Genomic DNA, 12954 nt, shown 5'->3' on the forward strand with positions numbered 1-12954 from the left:
GCAGACAGTCCCAGATTCAATTCTAGGCATTTCCAGGTAGGCCTTGCCTGAAACCTCAGAGTGGTGCTGCCAGTCAGTGCAGGCATCTCTGAATTAGATGGGCTGGGGTTCTCACTGCACGAGGAAAGATTCCTCTGTCCCTTCCTATTGATGGTGAAACACGGAGTGGCTCTGTTTTGCAGGCAGATCTGAGATTTAGTTTATGGTGTCACCGCTGCAGCCTGGAAGGCAGGAAGAGGGAGTCGGTGAAAGGGACCTCTGAGCAAATGCAGAGTTCTCTCACTGCTGGAGAGACTTCTCAACCCAAAGACCCCGGAGGGTCCCAGTTACTGGTAGAATAGATTGTCTGAGCTGATGATACAGTGGTACCTCGGGTTAAGTACTTAATTCGTTCCGGAGGTCCGTTCTAAACCTGAAACTGTTCTTAACCTGAAGCAGCACTTTAGCTAATGGGGCCTCCTGCTGCTGCCGCGCCGCCAGAGCACGATTTCTGTTCTTATCCTGAAGCAAAGTTCTTAATCTGAAGCACTATTTCTGGGTTAGAGGAGTTTGTAACCTGAAGTGTATGTAACCTGAGGTACCACTGTATTTGACAGCTTCATACATCCCTAGGAATTGGTGTTGGCGATGGAGGGCGATCGGCAGATCAAAAGGCGGTGTGCTCTTTTTGAAGAAATCAAGCATTGGACAGGATGCGTTTAATAAGATAATTGAGGGCATTGGTTCCAGGGACCATCAACATCAAAGGGAAACCACAAAGCTGCTCTATGCTGCAAGGACAATTGATGGGAACAGCTGCTCCTGCCCAAACGGCCCAATTTGGTGCCCACATAATTATTTGGCTGGAGGAAACGAGACCCAGCAGAATCCTTTATTCTCTGCCTGGCTAATCACACAGATCCTTACCAACCCTTATTTGAGGCTGCTTCCGGACAGCCCATTTCCTTGACCGTTCAATCTGATTTGCTTGCAGGGAGAGGAGATGACGTTTGCCATTTATGGAAGCATCCTTCCACCCCGATTCGTTTGTGGGGAGGTTGGAGGTTTGATGGCGTCAGTGTCACACTTTCTGCCTCGTTTTCCTTATTACAAAAAAAAAAAGCACCCCATTTTGCAGGGGAGCGGGTTCGTTGCGCCACCGGCGGTGCGCGATGGAGCCCCAAAATAGTGACAGTCTGGGAGCACCCTTTGTCTGGGAATGGAGCAGTCCTCCATGCACGCATCAAACTTGGTTTCTGGCCATAAAAGCAGTATTTTAGGATGCATTTTAATTGATTGCCTGATTTTATGTTAATGTGTTATACATTTGATGTTAGCCGCTCTGAGCCCGGTTTTGGCTGGGGAGGGTGGGGTATAACTAAATATTATTATTATTATTATTATTATTATTATTATTATTATTATTATTATTATTGGTTCATTCATACATTAAGTTGTGTTGGGAGTGGATTGAGAATCCATGTTGTTGTCAACATCCCTTGTCCGAGTGAGAGGCTGGGAGAAGATGTGTTGGCGTCAGGAAGGAGGCAGTTCATAATTAGGAAATGATAATGACTTGCGCAAGCCCAACGTTCCCAGTAGGTGCTTTGATCCGTCCTGCAAACTGCTGAGAATCTAGAGGCACTCCAGAGCTGCTTTTCATGCAGCTGTTTTGCACATCTGGAATTAAAGGGAGCTTCCGAGCCATTGGAGGGGGGAATCCCTCAAATTCCAGAGCCTCTCATTCAGGAGGCCTAAAATGGGACGGCAGCAGCCACTGATGGTATCAGAAACCTGCCGGGTGTTCGCCAGCTCAGATCTCCTTGGCGGTGTTGCTGGCAAACGGGTTGCCCCACCCCGATCCCTGGCAGGATTTGTGCGTCAAGAGGATGTGGTCTGCTGCTGGACCGAAAGGTCCATCCGTCGTCGTGCCTTTCGTAGTGTGTCCACCACATCCCTCCAGGAAGGCCTGCTAGGAGCAAGGGGATGTGTGAAGGCACTGGCTCTCTCCTGCTCTCTTGGCCCAAGCAGGTAGACTGCAGCTCTCCATGGAGTCTCCACGGCGGAACTAATGATAGCAGCCATCTTTCATCATGGTTGGAGGGGAGGTGATATAATGATAATGATATGATGATAATGATACAGTGGTACCGCTGGTTAAGAACTTAATTCGTTCCGGAGGTCCGTTCTTAACCTGAGACTGTTCTTAACCTGAGGTAGCACTTTAGCTAATGGGGCCTCCTGCTGCCGCCACACGATTTCTGTTCTCATCCTGAAGCAAAGTTCTTAACCCGAGGTACTATTTCTGGGTTAGCGGAGTCTGTAACCTGAAGCGTCTGTAACCCGAGGTACCACTGTAATGATAATTTATTATTTACACCCCGTCCATCTGGCCGGGTTTCCCCAGCCACTCTGTGTGGCTTCCAACAAAAGATTAAAAACACAATAAAACATCAATCGTTAAAAACTTCCCTAAACAGGGCTTGCCTTCAGATGTCTTCTAAAACCCAGATAGTTGTTTATTTCTTTGACATCTGATAGAAGGGCGTTCCACAGGGCGGGTGCCACCACCAAGAAGGCCCTCTGCCTGGTTCCCTCTAACCTCGCTTCTCGCAGGGAGGGAACCGCCAGAAGGCCCTCGGAGCTGGACCTCAGTGTCCAGGCAGAACGATGGGGGTGGAAACGCTCCTTCAGGTATACAGGGCCATTTAGGGCTTTCAAGGTCAGCACCAACACTTTGAATTGTGCTCGGAAACATACAGTGGTACCTGGGGTTACATACGCTGCAGGTTACAGACTCCACTAACCCAGAAATATTACCTCTGGTTAAGAATTTTGCTTCAGGATGAGAACAGAAATCGTGCTCTGGCGGCGCTGCTGCAGCAGGCGTCCTCATTAGCTAAATTGGTGCTTCAGGTTAAGAACAGTTTCAGGTTAAGAACGGACCTCCAGAACGAATTAAGTACTTAACCCGAGGTACCACTGTACTGGGAGCCAATGTAGGTCTTTCAGGATCGGTGTTATGTGGTCTCGGCAGCCACTCCCAGTCCCCAGTCTAGCAGCCACATTCTGGATTAGTTGTAATTTCCGGGTCATCTTCAAAGGCAGCCCCACGTAGAGCGCATGGCAGTAGTCCAAGCAGGAGATAACCAGAGCCTCTGCCTCACCCTCCCTGGTTAAGGCTATTCCGCTAAAGGGATCCGTGAGGAATTGCTTCCGTCTGACGCTCAGATGGGGGCTAGGGCCAGAGAACTCCTCTGGGGAGACCCCTTAGGGATACACCTATTGGATGTAATCTCGTAGATGAGAAAGATCCAGATAATCTTCTTGGAAAGAGCCTCTTGCCAAGTCTTCTGGTGAGCACATTAAAAGAAAGATGTTAATTATACTTTGAGTCTTTTCCTGTCCTGGAATGCCCTATCGGTCGGGTTTCATAGGCCTTCATCACAGCTCTGCCCTCTGGATGTTGTGCAACTCCCATCAATGCCAGCCGGCACCAGTTTGCGGAAGGCTCTCCTCCAGAACGGGGGCACCATTTTGCGCACCCGTGTCCTCCTCTGTTGTTCCCCGCCGGCTGCCCCCTGGAAACCTTTAAAACGAATGTGTTTCCACCTACGTTTTATCCGCAGGCGGAAATCCACCAGGTGCAGCTTCTTCTAACAGTCCCAGGAGAAGAAACCCCACCTGTTGGATTTCTGCCCACCGCACGGCTGCTTAAAGGCACAAGGCTTGCGCCACAGGGTGGGAAGGAGAGTCACGGCGCACCCACAGCCAGGGAGGAGAAGGGCCAGGATGGGAGACGCGGGTGACACAGCGATGGGACCTCTCACCAGCTGCAAGCTCTCTGGGTGTAGGAGGGAGGAGAAAGGAGTCGATATGGAGGTGCCTCGCCCCACTTAAGAACAGGTTTGGCTTTTTCCTGCCCGAACCTGCTTGCTGGAGGCTGGGAGAGAACATGAGGAGGTTTGGGACACAACCTGTTCCCGATTGCCCTCCAAAGGATGCGAGGAGCCACCTCGGCCCAGCTGCTGGGTGTGGGTCTACTCGGAGCAGGGAGTGAGCGCACTTATCTCTCTGATCTGGTTCTTTTGCACAAGAGCCGAAGCCAGCTTTGTCGGCATACGTGCCGCAGTTCAACAGGTGCTGTGCGGGGCGCTCTTCTCCTCACCGCCAGAGCCCACCAACCAAATAATATTTTCGGATTGCGTGTGTTTTCCTCCAAGAAGCTCGAAGCGCGACGCCTGGTTCTCTCCCTCCCCACACAACAACCCCGCGAGGTGGGCTCATAGCTGTCAACTTTTCCCTTTTCTGGCGAGGAATCCTATTTGGAATAAGGGAATTTCCCTTAAAAAAAGGGAACGTTGACAGCTATGGGTAGGCTAGGTGGAGAGATGGGCAGGGACTGGGCCCAATGTCACACCTAGTGGGCTTCGTGGCTGAGTGAGGATTCGAACTCAGGTCCTCTAAGCCGTGGTCTGACACTCTAAGCCAGTGGTGTCCAAACATTTTTCAAAGAGGGCCAGATTTGATGAAGTGAAGGGCTGTGAGGGCCGACCAAGGGCCCGACCAAAGTTGTTAATCTTTTTCTAGGATTGAAGTTGTTGAGGGTTTTTCAGGATTTTACCCCAGGAAATAAACTGCCACAGGGGCCGTATTAAATCGACCAGGGGGCCGAATTAGGCCCCCAAAACGGACTTTGGACATGCCTGCTCTAACCGCTACACCTCCCGGGCACTCGTGACTGTACTATATATCAAACTCAATTACAAAAACCCCTCTGATGCAAATACTTCTATCCTTTTTCTCCTGCTGCTCCTATCTTGAATTCTGCCCGCAGTTTTATTTGTTTGCAGTGCTTTTCCAAAAAGCCCCCCATTCTTCTGTTCGAAGCTCGTTTTGATCTCTTAATAATGCTACCGACTTTGCCATTTCCGCATAGCCCATTGGCTCTCAGTCCCCAAGCTTTTCGTTCGTCGCTCTGCCCATTTTCACCTCTGGCCCTTCCCACCACCAGTTTGTGGCCCCCCGGAAGGTCTTGCTCAGAAAGAAATGTGGCCCTCAGGACTCTGGGGGAACCCTCACGAGAGTGGCCAACTTTCTCGGCACGCCTTGCTCCTGTGCCTCTCGCGAGCAACTCTGATCCGATTTTTCTGGTGGCCGAATATTTGTGAAAGACAGAGGAGCAGCCTTGCTGGCCTCTGGGAGGGTCATTTGGCAATGTCCTCCGTTTATTCCGCAGCTGTGTTCTTTTTGGGTTATCTGTTCCCACACAGGCCCACCAAGGCTGTGGAAGTGGAGCACATTTTGCTTGCGCTTTGCAGGCTACCTGAGGTGAAAACAGCCACCTCCTTGGCAGCTTCCAGGCCTTGCTTGATAAAGCCAGCAGTTCCTGAAATCCTAATATCAACAAGCAAAGGAAATCGAGCGAGAGAAGCAGCCAGGCCTGTGTTTTTTTGTGGAGAAATGGTCTGTGACCCAGAGTTCTGGCTGTGTGTGGAGAGATGTATGTTTCTCATGCCCTTCAGGTTCAGGGTACTGTACTTCTGAGCATAAACAGAGCAGAAAATTTCTGCATTCAGATAGGTGCGCGGTTGCCACCTTTCCCTCCTGGGCAGAGCTCTTGCGCTCTAAAGAATTGGGTGGCAGGCAGAAATCTGTCGGTGGAAGCTTCGAAACAGGCTGCACCTGGTGGATTTCTGCCCAAAGGATTTTATTCAAAGATCAACTGCTGCGGCTTAGAAATCCTGCTTTAAAAGTAATAAAATAAATTGCCTGGGTTGCTTATCGACGAGACGGTGCTTGCAGTAAGTTGCACTTTGGCAAGAAGTATTAACAAAGGCAAGAAATTATTTTATAGCTGGCCATACGGGCTGCTTGTTCGTAGAATCTGGCAAGGAGATCGGCAGCCCAGCGGTGCGTACGAAAGGGCATTGCACAAAAGGCGGAGATGGCTTTGCCAAAATGGTGTCTTGGGCCAAGTTGCACACTGGACGTATATTGGGAGAAATTCGCACGGAGGACTCAGAACTCGCAAGCTGAATTTGAGATGAGAGAAGCGAGAGGCTGAAATGCACCCTGTTCGCCCCTCCCTCTCTGTGGGGCGGCAGCCCTGCCAGGCTGCCAAATCCAGGGCGAGGCACATTCCTGTAGGTAAGGCAAGCGGGTCCTGGGTTTGAAACCTGAGAAGGCAGCTCAGCGGAGGAGGGCAGCTGCCAGGGCTGAAAGGCAATGATCTGGGCAGTTTGCGGCAGGACGTCCCGGCTTGCTAGTGGGGTCGGGCAGCACTGCTCTGCCCTCCCCACTGGAGGTCAAGTTTCTCCCTTGAAATCGAACCAGTGCCTGAGTTTGCTTCTTTCCTCCTCCCTCCCCCCTCCTTTTTCCTTTAGTGTCGTATCTTTTACATTGCAAACCTGAGGGGCAAGAATTGTAAGCCCTTCTTCCTGGAGCCTTTTAGGGGGCAGGGGGTAGCTGCTGAAGAGCTACAATTTAAAAAAACAACAACAGTAAAATTATTACTATTATTAATTGAATTTATATACCGCCCTACACCCGGAGGTCTCAGGGAAGAACGTGCTTGTTCAATCCTGGCTGTTCCTCCGCCCTCAGAGATTCGGGGAATGGTGGGTGGCAGGGCCTTCTCTGTGGTGGCCCCTGAGCGGTGGAACTCCCACCCAGGGCATCCGGTGCCCTCTTTACACATATTTTGGAATCATTTTTATTTGAGTTTACAAATACAAAATTATAACAATCCAAATGCATATCCATATATAGAGATTTCTCTTCATCTCCAGATTCCCCACCCCTTCCGTGGGTCTTATTATCAACATTTACAACTGCAGATTATTCCATAATCTATATTTGATATCAATCCATATTATCCACGGTCTTTGTTACATTACAAGTGAGATTAGAATCCTGCTAATGTTTCCATCTGCTTGCAGTCGTCTCCTAAATAACTTAAAAGTTTTCCCCATTCTTTTTTAAAGTTTTTCTTCTCTCGGTTCCTGAGTTTTCCAGTCAGATTTGCCATTTTGGCATAGTCCATCAGCTTAGTTTGCCATTCCTCTCTGGTAGAGACTCTTTCGTCTTTCCATCTCTAGGCTAGTAACATCCGAGCGGCTATTGTCCCATAAATAAAAAGTCTTTTCTGATCTTTTGCGATGTCGCTACCTATAATTCCTAATAAGAAAGCTGCTGGTTTTTTTTAACAAAAGTTATTTTAAACATTTTTTTTCATTTCATTATATATCATTTCCCAGAAAGCTTTTCTTACCTCACACACCCACCACATATGATAAAAGGTACTCCTTACGCATCTTTTGAATGCTGTTGTCTCGCCTCTTTTAAGCTGCCTTCTGACCCCTGAAGCGCATGTCTTTTTGAACCCGTCTTATTTTTATCCTTGCTTTTAATTGTTTTTAACATCGTGATTCCAACTTGCAGCCTGCCCTGGTGCCTTCGGGCTGAAGGGGCCGGTGACAAATCAATGAATAACAATCATAATGACCGTAATAATACAGTGGTCCCTTGGTTCTCAAACGCCTTGGTACTCAAACAACTTGGAACCCAAACACTGCAAACCTGGAAGTAAGTGTTCGGTTTGTGAACTTTTTTCGGAAACCGAACATGCTCCGTTTTGAGTGTTACACTTTCATTTTGAGTGTTACGCTGAGGTCTGTCTGTTTTTGCTATTTATTTTGCCTTTTCGTGGCTTTTTTGTTTTGCTCTTGTGACTGTGCACAACCCAGTTCAGCTACTGATGGATTGGTTGTGTGACTGCAGCACATTGTTTATCGCTTTCATTTTATGGACCAACGGTCTCGTTAGATAGTGAAATTCATGTTCAATTGCTGTTTTAGGGGTTGCTTTTAAAAGTCTGGAATGGATTAATCCGCTTTGCGTGACTTTATTTCCTTTCCTTTTTTGAATTTTTTTTATTGATTTTCAGAAAATTATAAACAATCAAATAAAACAAACAAACATTAATCATAACCTTATTAAAAATTACACTTATTAACACTGTTAAGTGACTTCCTCGCTTCCCCTTGGTTGAATTTCATTGCATGTCCTTTTAACGGTTTTCCAAATCATGGTTCTTATAAAATTTAACTTGAACATTTAACATCCTTAAATCTTTTCATTTTGAAATTGAACATATTAATTCATCACTTAACTTATATAAAATCCTAAGCCAATTAAGTATCTGCAAGCTGTTTCCAATTAATTTAACTTAACAATCATTAAATTTAGTCCATTCTTCCTGATACTACTACTCCTCCTGGTCGCGGACTCTTCTGGTTAGGTCGGCTAGCTCCGAAAAATCCATCATCTTCATCTGCCATTCTTCCACCGTTGGTAATTCTTGCGCTTTGCGTGACTTTCTGTGGGAAAGCGTGCCTTGGTTTTGGAACGCTTTGGTTTTGGAACGGACTTCCGGAACGGATTAAGTTTGAGAACCAAGGTACCACTGTAGTTGGCAGACACAGGAAGTAGGAGATGGTTCGCTTGGCCAAACAGTCTTGCCTTTGTTTCTCCCCGCTAACATCTCTCTCTTTCTCTCCCCCCGCAGGTCCATCACCACAGACCTCAAAAGGGACGTACATTCTGGTTCCAGTGGGCAAGGCCATGGATGGAGGGCTCTGGTCAGCAGAGGTGACCGACACAGGCACAAACACCATATCCCTGCGGGTCAACACCTCGCCCAACGCCGTGATCGGGAAGTACCAGTTTGGGGTCAAGACACGGACCAAGGCGGGCGAGTACCAGATGCCCTTTGACCCCCGCTACGATATTTACATCCTCTTCAATCCCTGGTGCAAACGTAAGTTGGCCGGCATTCTTCTTTCTCTCTCCTTCTTTAGGTGCATGTGTCAGTAAGAGAACGAGGCTCCTAATCTTAGGGTTGTGGGTTTGAGATGCATGTTGAGCCAAAGATTCCCACATCACAGGGGGTTGAGCTAGATGACCTTTGGGTTCTCTTCCATCTCTATGATTCTATGAAGCTGCAGCGGTTTCTAATAGCCAGTAATTGGAAGTGTGCGCTGTCTCGGACAGGGGAGGCAGAAAATAGCCATTGGGGTCAGCGGCATCAATTTATTAGAAGAATTTCATTTATGAATAGATGGAGTGAGGAAAAGAAAGAAAGAAAAGAGTGAGAGAGAATAGGGGGGGAAAGAAAAAAATACTGTTACATTACCATATATTAATATAAGGTAAAGGTAAAGGGACCCCTGACCATTAGGTCCAGTCATGACCGACTCCAAGGTTGCGGCGCTCATCTCGCTTTTTTGGCCGAGGGAGCTGGCGTACAGCTTCCAGGTCATGTGGCCAGCATGACTAAGCCGCTTCTGGCAAACCAGAGCAGCGCATGGAAACGCCGTTTACCTTCCCGCCGGAGCGCTACCTATTTATCTACTTGCACTTTGACGTGCTTTCGAACTGCTAGGTTGGCAGGAGCAGGGACCGAGCAACGGGAGCTCACCCCGTCGCAGGGATTCGAACCACCGACCTTCTGATTGGCAAGCCCAAGAGGCTCAGTGCTTTAACCCACAGCGCCACCCGCGTCCCAATATATTAATGTGTATATTATTGCCTTACTGTCCCAACACACATATGAGCTAATATAGTCTGTGTAAACTCATTCCGAATATCAGTGTCTGTATCTGCGCAGATAAACATATTCAAAGTCAATAAAAGAAGTTTACTCACATCAGTTCACAGTTGGATTCCTGAAGGCAGACTTAGTTACAAATATGTACATGTGGATCAACCCCATATGGGGGAATAATCCCAGTGCTTCTGCTAGCAGAGCAGTCCTAGCTAAAAGCTGGTCAAACGAAGAAGGAAGTCAAAAAAAGGAAAGGTTGCTGCGTGACTCATCCTTTGGTTACCTGGAAAGGTTAGGCCATGCCCACCTTCTATCACATGCAAAGGGAAGGAAGCCAGGAGGAACAGGAAGCTTTGACTGGCTGGACCAAACATCCCCTCGCATGTCTTCTCTAGCATTTCAAGGAATGTTGTACTTGATTGCCTCTCATGGATCACATCCCACATTTCAGGCCAGAGTCTTTCCCCGATTTTATGGGAGGGTCTCGTTTTTCCTAGCCTCCTCGCTGCTGGAAGGGTCTGGCCAGCAAAAGCTTGTCCGGATGCCAAGAACCACGGGGAAATGGTCTTATCTCTGTCCCACGCACACACCCTGCACGAAAAATGGGAATGATCTGCGGGTGGGAGGGGTGGAGAAAGGAAACCGTTTATCTCCAATGGAATTAAGCACCAAAGAAAATAAATCTCTTGGCTCCGCATTGTAGACTTATACAAAGGCCAGCCGAGCAGAACATTCAGGGAGTGTCAGGATAAGGGGTGCAAAATAACAAAAGGCACTCTGCGCATGCCCCTGGGACGCGTTCCAGAATGTCCGGCGCTCTTCAGGGGGCGGTCAGCTCCCTTTCCCTCAAAAGGGAAGAGTCGGGGAGGTTAAGTTGAGCTCATGAGAAGCAGAACTCCACTGCAATCCGAGGCAGAGCTGGGTTTGGAAAACCCCAAGCAAAGGGTTCCTCTGAGCATACGTAGAGCACCCATTTTCCTTCCCGCTGAAAAAATGATTTTAAAACACACACACACCCAAAAAAGAGTGACATATGTCATATATATATGTCATATAAAAGCATAAAAACAATATAACTTTAAAAAAAATTAAGAAGACCCGCACGGAAAAAAATTAAGAAGACCTGCACGGATGCTACTAGCCCAGAGATGGAAAGAAGAAAGAGTCGCTACCAGAGAAAAATAGCAAACTAAACTGATGGATTACGCCGAAATGGCAAAGCTGACCAGAAAGCTCAGGAACCAAAAGGACAAAAACTTTAAGAAAGAATGGGAAAGATTCATAATTTAGGGGATCGCTAAGCAGATGAAAACATTACCAAGATTTTAATCACACTTGTAATGTAATAAATACGATGGACAATAAACAGTGCTTATTTCTGGGGGGGAGCAGGGGGATAAATACTCCTAAACATTTTGTGAATCTTTGTCCTTTTGTCCATTTACTGTATTTATTTTTCCCGATTTGAACTATAAAATGGTGATTTTCTTGAGTCAAAATGAGAGTACCCACTCAACATTTTTTTAAATAAAAAAAGCACTGGATATAAAATATAGATTATGATATGCAGTTGAAAACGTTGACATTAGGACCCCTGGAGAGGGGATGGGGGAGGAGTCGTGAGATTCAGAGAAATCTCTATCTATGGAAATGTATTTGGTTTTGTTACAAATTTGTATTTGAAAAATCAGATAGAAAAGATGATCATAAAAAAAATCAACAAGAAAACACAATTAAGATGATAGGGAGTCAAAATATTCTCCTCCTGTTGGTGATTTTTCCACTCACATTTGGTGGTCTCTCTCCTCCCTTAAAAGGCCTGTAATTTTGAAGCTCCCGAATTTGCCCTAAACTTCTCTTCTTCCATTTTTCCCCATTCAGAGGATCCTGTTTACCTGGACCAGACCGGTTGGCTGGACGAGTATGTGCTGAACGAATCGGGGAGGATCTACTATGGGACCGAAACCCAGATTGGGGAACGCACGTGGAATTATGCCCAGGTACATAGCTGTCAACCATCCCTTATTTGGCGGGAAAGTCCCTTATCCCAGTGCTGTGTCCCGCTGCTGTCCCTTATTGATGATGTCCCTTAAATTTCCCGGGTTTCAAAGGAAGCAGCTCTTCTCCCTCCCTCCCTGCCGGCCAGGGAGGAGGGAGGCTCCAACTGTGTTGCTTGGCTGCGTTGCTCACCCAATAAGGAGTCTAAGAACGACTGGGGGGGGTGGAGCTTGCATGCCTTGTGCCGATCAAATCGGCCGTGTTGCCTGGGGACTCGCCTTTGCTCAGCGCTTCCCAGCGGAGAGGTGACAGTGGTTTCCCATGCTGCATCCCCTTTGCCGGGTTGCTGCGCTGTGGGAACCACCACGAGGCTTCGTTTGGCTGCTGGCTGGGCTTTCTGCCTTTGGCTGGGAGGGGCTCAGAACTTGAACATACCTGTGCTCTGAAAATCCCTTATTTTGGCTGTTGATCCCTTATTTTCGAGGCTGCTGGTCCCTTATTTTCAAATCTGTAAGTTGACAGCTATGCCCAGGTAGGCCCTGGGTGGCTCATTGGCAGGATGCAAAGTGGTCTAAGGTCTCAGGGTGCTCAGTACTGTTTACATCAGCCCTCAGAGATGAGGCTGTCCGCCACTACCAGCACCCCTGTGCAAGGTGAGAGGGGCCACAGGTTCATTGAACCTGCTTCTGGCTTCCACGACTTCTCCTAAACTTCCTTAAAAACTCTCAAATCGCCATTCAAGGCGACTTTAACAGAGTGGAGAAATGGGCCAAAACTAACACGATGGATTTCAATGGGAACAAATCTCAGGTTCTGCACTTAGGCAGGAAGAACCGGCAAATAGAAGATGGGGAGCATAGTACATGTGAAAAGGATCTAGGGGTCTTGGTTGACCACAAACTGATCGTGAGCCAACAGTGTGAGGCAGCAGCAAAAAAGGCTAATGCTATTCTAGGCTGCATCAACAGAAGCATAGCGCCCAGGTCAAGGGAAGTGATAATATTGCTGTGTTGTGACTTGGTCAGTCCTGTGTCCAATTCTGAGGACCACAGTTTAAGAGGGATGTTGACAAGCTGGGACATGTGCAGAGGAGGACGACCGAGATAATTGAGGGTCTGGAAACCAAGGCTTATGGGGGATGGACGAGGGACTTGGGTATATTTAGCACGGAGAAGGGATGAGACTGAGAGGAGATACGATAGCCATCTTCAAATATCTCAAGGACTGTTACACGGAAGATGGAGCAAGCTTGTTTTGCAGGGCCCGTGACAATGGATTCAAGTTACCAAAAATGAGATTCCAACTAAAGTTGTGGGTTTTCCTTCCTTGGAGGTTTTTAAGCAGAGATTGGATGGCCATCTGTCAGCAAT

At 47.6% G+C, this 12954-nt stretch overlaps 1 protein-coding gene across 1 annotated transcript in view; it reads left to right on the plus strand.

Annotated features, from left to right (window-relative positions):
• TGM1 (transglutaminase 1) overlaps positions 1–12954 on the plus strand; it is a 55796-nt gene that overhangs the window by 24813 nt on the left and 18029 nt on the right. The window contains exons 4-5 of the mRNA XM_083580860.1: positions 8549–8800; positions 11468–11586. Of these exons, the coding sequence (XP_083436986.1) occupies positions 8549–8800; positions 11468–11586 (371 nt within the window). The remainder of the gene's footprint in view (positions 1–8548; positions 8801–11467; positions 11587–12954) is intronic.

Source organism: Podarcis filfolensis, assembly GCF_964270895.1.
Source record: "Podarcis filfolensis genome assembly, chromosome: 13".
Classification (NCBI taxonomy): domain Eukaryota; kingdom Metazoa; phylum Chordata; class Lepidosauria; order Squamata; family Lacertidae; genus Podarcis; species Podarcis filfolensis.